At 43.9% G+C, this 8737-nt stretch overlaps 1 protein-coding gene across 1 annotated transcript; it reads right to left on the bottom strand.

The window, feature by feature from the left end:
• Positions 1-594: 594 nt before the first annotated feature.
• Positions 595-7698, bottom strand: LOC115570744 (uncharacterized). Its single transcript, XM_030399449.1, has 18 exons — positions 7426-7698; positions 6838-6930; positions 6596-6704; positions 6418-6498; positions 5872-6279; positions 5590-5694; positions 5220-5452; positions 4970-5148; positions 4773-4866; positions 4456-4691; positions 4010-4124; positions 3441-3558; positions 3264-3355; positions 2974-3091; positions 2758-2859; positions 2513-2686; positions 1384-1560; positions 595-1246 (listed from the first exon to the last, which is right to left on the bottom strand). The coding sequence occupies exons 2-18, from the start codon at positions 6916-6918 to the stop codon at positions 1023-1025; spliced, it is 2646 nt and encodes an 881-aa protein (XP_030255309.1). The 5' UTR covers positions 6919-6930; positions 7426-7698; the 3' UTR covers positions 595-1022.
• Between the last annotated feature and the right edge of the window lie 1039 nt (positions 7699-8737).

The raw sequence follows: 8737 nt of genomic DNA, 5'->3' as shown, positions 1-8737 counted from the left end.
GGGCTGCCGGAGTCGGGCGACCGGGAGCCGGAAGCTGGACCTGTGGCGGCTGACCCTTGTGGTGCCAGGTGATCCTCTGCGAGAGCGACCGCGGCCGCGAGGTCCGGCGGTCGGTGGTACCTCTCCCACTCCGAAGTCCCCTTCGGGTGACCCTCCACGTTTGCGCAGCATCCTTCAGCTGCTGCGCAATTGTGAAGGACCGGCCAGCGGGGCCAAACTTGATTGTCCGCAACCGACAACGGTGATCATCGAGGGAGAAGGATCTGGTCCAGTACGGCTTTCTTAACTGCCTGAAGGCTCCCCCGAGCGGAGACCGGCAGGCTGAGGGCTGCTGTCTGAGCCTCCCCCGACAGTAACGGGAGAAGCCACACGGCCCACTCCGCCGCCGGCCAGTTTATGAAGTGCGATGCCCTATAGCGAGTCTGTTTACCTCCGCCTGCTCTCGGTTCATCGCGGCGATCTCCCCGAGCTTCGCACCCAGTGCCATAACCGGCTGAGGATGCTGCGGCCCCGTCATCCGTCATGAGTTGGCCGCAAATGTAGCCCCTTTCCAGGCTACCATGGGTTCTCGCGGAAAAATCACACACGCAGTACTGGGATCTACTCCTCTTTTATTTCAGCCCATTCACCACAATCTTGCAGGCCTAGGGACCGAACCCGGCTCGTGCGTCTTAGTGGTATGGGTGTTGGAACCCGGCCTCAGTGTATGTGCACAAAAGACCACAACATACACAATAACATTAAACAGAAGTAAGGTAATAAAACTTTACATAGCCATATAAACAGGATGAAGACATGGTTATCATATTGGCGTCTACATTTCACATTCATCAGTATGGGTACTGGAACTGCAGCCCAAGCATATGTGCACTAGAGTATTATTAACATTTAATCATAAAGTACAGCCTTCTACTGTCAAACTCTGCATGTGCATCCTTCTGCATAGTGAAGCCTAAACATTCACTTAACATTAACTGAACCAAAACACAACAACAGGGTAGACACACGCAAGTATACAATATCTACAATTCATCCTCAGACACATCTGGACTGCTGTTGTCATGTTCACTTTCATCTTCATAGTCGTCGAGGTCTTCCTCCAACGTGAAAATAGAGGGGTCTGTGTCAAGTGTGTAGGTGTAGGTGGTAGTGACAGTGCTTAGTTTCTGCTGGAGAATGTACTGCTTTTGCAGAAGACAGCAGTGCAGTCCCCTGTATCCCTCTTCGGTCAGCTCTCTGGAAGAAGCTAAATTAAAAAGTGAAGAAAAATGAGACTGAAAATTAGGCAGCTTTTATAATGACTATTGAAGTTGGTAACATGTAATGCAGTTTGAATGCCCGACTCTGAGGCTTTACATTTTATAAAATATTTGTGGAACATACTATGGTTCTTGATGTCCTCTTTCGTCTTATGAAGGAGGTTGTCCAGTTTGTTCAACGCCTTTTTTAGAGACTGACAATGCTGGGTCATCTCCTTCACAATGATCAGTTTCTCCTCTTCCAGACGCCTGACGAGCATGACCTGATCAAAGAGTCGCCTCTTCAAGCGGAGGCTCACCACTGTTTTGGAAAAGAGAACTGATTGACAAAACCAAAACACAAACATTTTCCACCATAGGTCTAGCACAGTGTTCTTCATTGTATTACATACTGTATATCATGAGATGACAAATTAGTAGGCAGATTTACTAAGAAGGACTAGTGTGTAAGATTTAGCGGCATGTAGCAGTGACATTTTAGATTGCAACCAACTCTCCTCACATCTCCTTTCCCAAGTGGTAGTCTAACTATGGTGGCCGATGCAAAAACATGACCGGCCCCATCTAGAGCCAGTGTTTGGTTTGTCTGTTCTGGGCTACTGGAGTGTAACATGGCGGCCTCCGTAGAGGGGGACTCACAACCGCAGACCACGTGTAACCACACCAGCCCAGGACCTCCACATACAGCATGTTCACCTCAACGATCGGCTGAGACCATATTCACCCCCTCCGTTTTCAATATTAACATCGTGCACACAACATTGTTTTCAAAAAAGTTGTCATTTACATCAACCCGCCGTCATGCGCCATTATAACTATGCCAAACCTATGGGCAGCAGTGTAGGGAGAAAGATTTTAAAAAAAGGGGTTTTCGTGATAAAAAAGGGTTTTTCATGTAAATAAGAGGCCGAAGTGCAGGGAAATATCTGCGTCTTCCCTTGGTGTACACGGGGTGTGAGCATGTTTGGGATGCTCTGGATAGGCATATATCTGACAGTGTGTTAGAGTTCCTGCCAATATCCATCAGCTTCGCACAGCCATGCACATTTCAGAGTGGCCTTTTATTGTGGCCAGCCTGAGGCACACCTGTGCAATAATCATGCTGTCCAATCAGCATCTTGATATGCCACACCGGTGAGGTGGGATGGATTATCTCGGCAAAGAAGAAGTGCTCACTAACACAGATTTGTGAACAATATTTGAGAGAAATAGTTCTTTTGTGTATATAGAAAATGTTTTAGATCTTTGCTTACCATCTCCTTGCGCTTCCCAAGGCAGAATTACATCCTCAGAGAGACTGCATGTTGCTTCTACATCAACTTTCTCCTCACAGGCAGCGATGGTGTTGTAGTGTAGTACTTTCTCTCTGAGTCTCTTCTTGAGCTCACTCAGTCTCCTCCGTTTGCGTCCCCTTGTTTGGTTGCTGTCTGTAAGGTTAAAAAATGATTAGGAAAAAAAAAAGCACGATAGATAGATAGATAGATGCAATATCAAATACCATTTTGTCTATAGAGATCATGCTTCTTTCTTCGGAGGGAATAAATGATCTCATCAATTTCTCTCTGGAGCTCTTCCTGGCTACTGTGAGTTTGAGGTTTCTCTTGAGAAACAGAAAACAGGAAAAGCTGACCATTTAAAAAAATAAATAAAATAAAAAGTAAGTATCACTGTAAACATGTAACCAAATGTATACACCAGCAACCATATTACATACCAGTGGCAGCCCATTGCTTGACATCCCACACCCACTGCTCTGTGTCTTCCAGAGAGATGTTGAGCTCCTGCTTGAGACTCTCAAGACTGGCGGATTCCAGTTCTGCTCTCTGTGTCGTCTATTTTGAATGTTAAAAAAAACAAACAAACAAAAAAAGGATCTGTTAATGAATAATGTTTGCTGAATACTTTTTCATTAGTCAACATGTGTATAATGCCGATATTCAAAACGACAAGGAGTGACCATAGAATGACCAATGTAAATGTTCACATACAGTATAGACTTCTTACTTTGACAAATCTCTTTGCCAGTGTCTTGTGGAGACTCTCCACCTTCCTCTGGTTCCATCCCATGGCAAGAACAGTTAGCATATCTCCTCTGCCTGGAAAAACAAAACAGAAAGATGCTAATTTAAACCAATTTTACAATCTGGTACTGTGTCAAAGCATATAAGTTTCTATACCAACCTGACTTGGTCATGTATTTTGTAGTCAGAGCTGCCCTTGAGAGGAAGCTATTGACCTGTTCCACCTCCTCGCCAACAGTATTTCCTGCACCATCCTGGCTTCTGCCACCCCACCTCACCTGCTCCAAAACATAACAATACGATCAAGACATTTAGCATCAGAATCATATTTATTAGACCGTGCATTGTCAATTAAATTCAGTGTCATGAGCAAATTCAAGTCTAAAATGTTCTGGGGTAGAATTATGCTGCAAAGATATTACAACTGCTGTTAGTTTAAGCTTTAACCTCTGTTCAATGAGTATTTCTATATTATAGATATCTAAATTATAGAGCCATTTCATGGGTTTTTGAAGTCTATCCTGCAGGCAACCCTGCTGTACAGTTTCAAGAAACTTTACAGGTACATGGTTGCATATAACATGCTAAATAATTTCACAAATGTGGACAACTATTTCTGAAACCTGTACCTGAAGTGATAAAAAAGCAAGTTTCCTGTGCAAGAGACTGTAGGGATATGTTCCTCTAAAACATCCTATGACACATACACATTTAACTTGCGCACTGTACCTCGCATTTGCCAGTGTGAGCCTTGGCATGCATTACAGAGAGAAATGGCTTCATCACTGTAAGTGGCTGGAGCTCAGGCAACTTCTCTGCCATCTTCATCAAATACGGCCAATACCTGTAATGGGAAAATCACTTAATATTTGGGGTGCATCATAGCATCATGGTAAGGAGACAAACCCAGACCTAGGAAGTCACCAGTGCAATCACAGTAACCAATCAAAGAGCAACATGTAGCCAAATTAATGCTAATGTTGCCTTATATCTGCTGGATGTGCAAGTAGTAAATAGATAACACTTTAGCCATATCAACTTTCCAAGGCCATAATAGCTGAAATGTGTGATCGGTAGTCGGGTTGTTGTGCCTCTATGTGGCCTAAAAATACAGATTAAGACAACTAAAAACATCAGTGAAACTTCAGTTATGATTTGGCCATGGCAATGACTACCTGCAAGTAATGTCCATACAAAAGAATGTTGTATTGGCAGCTTGAGCCAGCTCCTTCTGAAGGAACATGGGGTAGGCATATATTTCACCACGGTAGTGATTTAAGCCTCGCAGCAAGACTCCATGTCTGCACACAGCTATTTCCAGGCCCTCCTCATCCACCTTGGCCCTGGACTTCTGTGATGTTTCTCTGCCGGCTGTGAATGTTGCCGGCCCACAGACATCATGACCAGTCCTCTGAAAGTGGATACAATTTGTTACATGTAATCATGGGACAAGTAAAAATAATGATGGTTAAAGGATTGAATAAATCCTTACACTCATCATCTGACTTCTGACTTGGTCAACAAAGGCAGAAACTTTGGCATCTTTTGCGATGAACAGTCCATCAAAAAGAGATGGTTCGTCTGTCCTGTTAAATAAGAAGAATTTCTTTTATAACATAATCAAAAATCCATAACGGTTTTGTTGTTTAGTTAATAAGTCACCAATGTATTTTAAATGATTCCACTGACCCTTTGGACTTCTTGAAGCGGTAATGCTTTCTATTACCATCTGCAGATATAGCCAGCATGTCTGGTGTGCATGCTGGGCATTTAAAGGGCTCCACCAGGCACAGATCTTCTTTCTTAAAATTGCAGAAGGCAAACTCTCGAAAGACTCTGTGGAAGGTATCACCACAAATACCACCTGTCTGGAAAGAAGGATGGTATTAATTTAAAGTTTGGAATTCAAATATTTTGAGAATGAAATGAGAGTTCTTACTCGTCCTGTGCAAAGGGATCGATGTTCAAGCATTTTGAGAAATGCTTGTTGGGATATAGCTGGGCTGGCCAACTTCATCTGCTCAAATGATGTGAACACATCAAACTTGAACAGCATTTGACAGCTGGTGGTTGCTGGCCAGTATCTGTATCCAAGCAAGTCACCAATCCCTGGGGTCCATTTGCAAGAACAAAGTGGACAGCACACAGCAGGCAGGCACAGGTGGTATGGACCTGAAAACAAAATTATATTTACTATTTGATCAGTATCTGTACAACACAGGACAAAAGGATTATAATAAGCCATTATCATGCTTGACCTCACGTCACCTACTGGTGGGATATAAAAGTAGAAGGAAGTGATAACATACCGTTGATAGTCACCAAGACAGTCTGCTTTCCTGGGATAATGATGAAGTCTTGGTTTGGACCGCAGGAGCAGATTTGTCTTGGTGGAGGTATCGGAAGAAGACACACTGCAGTAAAGAACATTTCAGAAATTAATATCAGTAATGTTTGGACATGTGGGACATAAAGTCAAATTAAAAACACTCTAAACAGTAACAGTAACTTCAGACATAGCTTTTGCCTCTGTACATGTAGTGCACATTATGAAAATATGCTGAGGGGACATCTAAATTCTTTGAACACACCTTGTTCACCAAGTTGATATTGGCCACTTTCATCCACCACAACTAGGGATGTGGGCGGAATAGGTTTTAAAAAGCCATCAATCATGGCTTCTCTGTCATGGAAGACATTTTTTCTGTGGATTATTGAGTCACACGATGAACAGAGAAACTGAGTTCCTGAGGGAACGCAGTCTAGGCACCGGACTACAGCATCAACTGTTTTGCACTGTTGACAGCAATGCTGGGTTACAGTCTCTGCAGCCAACTTGCAGTTTAACAGCTCTGGCATTGCAGCCCTGAATTTTTCCCCACAAATCAACTGTCTTCTGGTCCATGTAGACATGGTGGGAGTCTCCTCCACTTCCACTGATGCAGGGGCAGGGACAGTGACAGAACTCAGCAGGTCTCTTAGTCGCTGAAGATGTTGATCTAAATAAAACAAATAAATAATGTAAAACACAGTTAAACTAAGTATTTTAATAAAAACTAAAAGTTGTAGATGTTGGCATGTAGAAAATTACATTTCTCTGTATATGCATCATGAACATGGCTACTACATGCGCTTACCAAGACTTGGGACCTCTTGAGGAATTTCATTTATCTGTGACTCCTCAACTTCTGGGAGTTCCATAGTGCTGGCTGGTTTAACTGCAAACAGAAAATATAATGATGTTGGAAACATTGCTGCTGTCCACCAGCATTAAAAATTGTAAACAACAGTATAACTGTATTGTATTTTACTGACCAGATCGATTCCTCCTTACATGCTGCGGGACAAGGTTCCCATCCTGGTCCCTCTTCCTCCAGGAAACATTTGAGCCTTCAGTCCCCTTCTTATTTCTTTTCTTTGAAGGCTAAAAGTAAAAACTAAGGTTATATATTTGCCTTTACTGGGGCATACACATCCTTTTTAGGTGTGTGCTGAAATGTTTTCTTATAGATTTAGGTAAAGGCCATAATAGAGAAATAATTAATGAAAAATTTTACTTTTTTTGTTGCCAACTCATCTGCCAAGATTTTCCCCGCCTCCAGCCATTCATCAAATTGTTTGAATGACTCCGATGCCATTGTTAGATGTAACTTAAAGAGAAAAAAAGAAAGGATAAAGCCAAAGTACATATAAAGAGAAAGAGGGAGACATAGATAAACACAATTTCTGTTTAAGCAGAAAAAGCCTTTCTGGCGCGCTGGCCACCAGACTCCATTGACAAAAACAGTAATTTTACCTCGCAGGACGCAGGAGCTGCTGGTGTACTGCTGCCTCAATCGGTTAGTTTGCTCGCGTTAATCTGTGACGAACTAACCCTTCAAACAACCAAAGTCATTGTTATTGTGTGAGCTTGGTGTTTTAAAGTGTTTTGTTCAGTTAGTTAGCATGGGAGCAACTCCTGTGTTGTGCGCGGTAAAAATTGCTGTTTTTGTCAATGCCTGCACTGGCATTAGCAACTGATTGGTAACTAAAACGACACACAGAACTAACTTAGTTTCACATGAAATACAGACAGACAATCACGACGATTACCTCAAATAAACATAACAAAATAAAAATAAAATACACAAACTTGCCGGACTTACCAGGGATACGGCGTTCAGTGAAATGAATCGGACTGTCCCCCTCTTCTTCTTTGGTGTTTAACGGCAGTCGGCATAACTGTCCCCCTCTTTTGACGTTTCGCATTTTGATTGGTAACGGAGGTCAAAGGTCATATGATGACGACACACCCGAGAGACCATATTGTCGTTATTAACATGACCACTAGAGGTCGCTCAACTTTAAAACGTAACTGTAGGTCGTAATGAGCTGCTTGTACAAACGACAAATGGGGTCGTTTTTAGGGGAGGACAGTCTGCTTCAAACGGTTATAACTCCGGATAAGAAGGGGCTAGGAGGGAACCAAGGACATGTACGGCTTCAGCACGGGCCAGACTATACAGTCAGACACATTGCATAGCGTTTCCAAACACTTTGGCCCAAAGTTGCTCCCATCAAGACGGGACTGACATAGGCCGACTCTACGCGGCCCAAAACGCGCTCCTGCCAAGTTTCAGAAATTTTCATTTTGGCTGTGACACTTAGTGAAATTTGACGATTTTCCCCAATTTCAAAACGGCCATATCTCCGGACAGGAAGGAGATAGAGACTCCATTCCAAGTGCATTGGAAAGCCCGTGGCCACATTTGGGGGGGTAGCCAAAGTCCCGTAGCTGACATCCTTAAAGATCTCCCGCCCAATTTTTACAATGGCCGCTTATGGGCGAATTTTAAAATCGCGATATCTCCGGAACGGAAGGAGATAGAGACTCCATTCCAAGTGCGTTGGAAAGCCCCTGGCCACATTTGGGGGGGGTAGGCAAAGTCTCGTTCACTGGACCGGCCGGGAACATTAATGACCGGGCACCCAAAGTCGGCCGGCCGAAGACCTTTGAAATCGCCTTTTCTCCGCACGGGAACGTCCGAAAGACCGCCTGTGGCCGGATTTTAAAATCGCAATATCTCCGGAACGGAATGAGATAGAGACTTCATTCCAACTGTTTCGGACAGCCAGGGGCCACATTTGGGGGGGTAGGCAAAGTCTCGTTCACTGGACCGGCCGGGAACATTAATGACCGGCAGGCCATTGTTTTTTCGCCAACTTCCCGAACTCCGATTCCAAATCCGAAGCCACCAGCGGCCTCGGGGGGGCCTGCGGTTTCCGAATATATCACTCTTTTCACTCTAGGACCCCGGGAACCTTAATGACCGGGCACCTCCAGGGTGGCACTCATCCCTATTTCCCCTTTTTTTTATGTGGTACCCCCCTTATGATGAAGATGATGAGCCGCAGTGGTCGTGGTTAACGTCCTCCACCTCCGCATCTTCTTGACCCCAACAACCAGCAGACTTAAGA

Source organism: Sparus aurata, chromosome 20 (assembly GCF_900880675.1).
Source record: "Sparus aurata chromosome 20, fSpaAur1.1, whole genome shotgun sequence".
NCBI classification, from domain to species: domain Eukaryota; kingdom Metazoa; phylum Chordata; class Actinopteri; order Spariformes; family Sparidae; genus Sparus; species Sparus aurata.
This window is presented reverse-complemented; position numbering and strand designations above follow the sequence as displayed.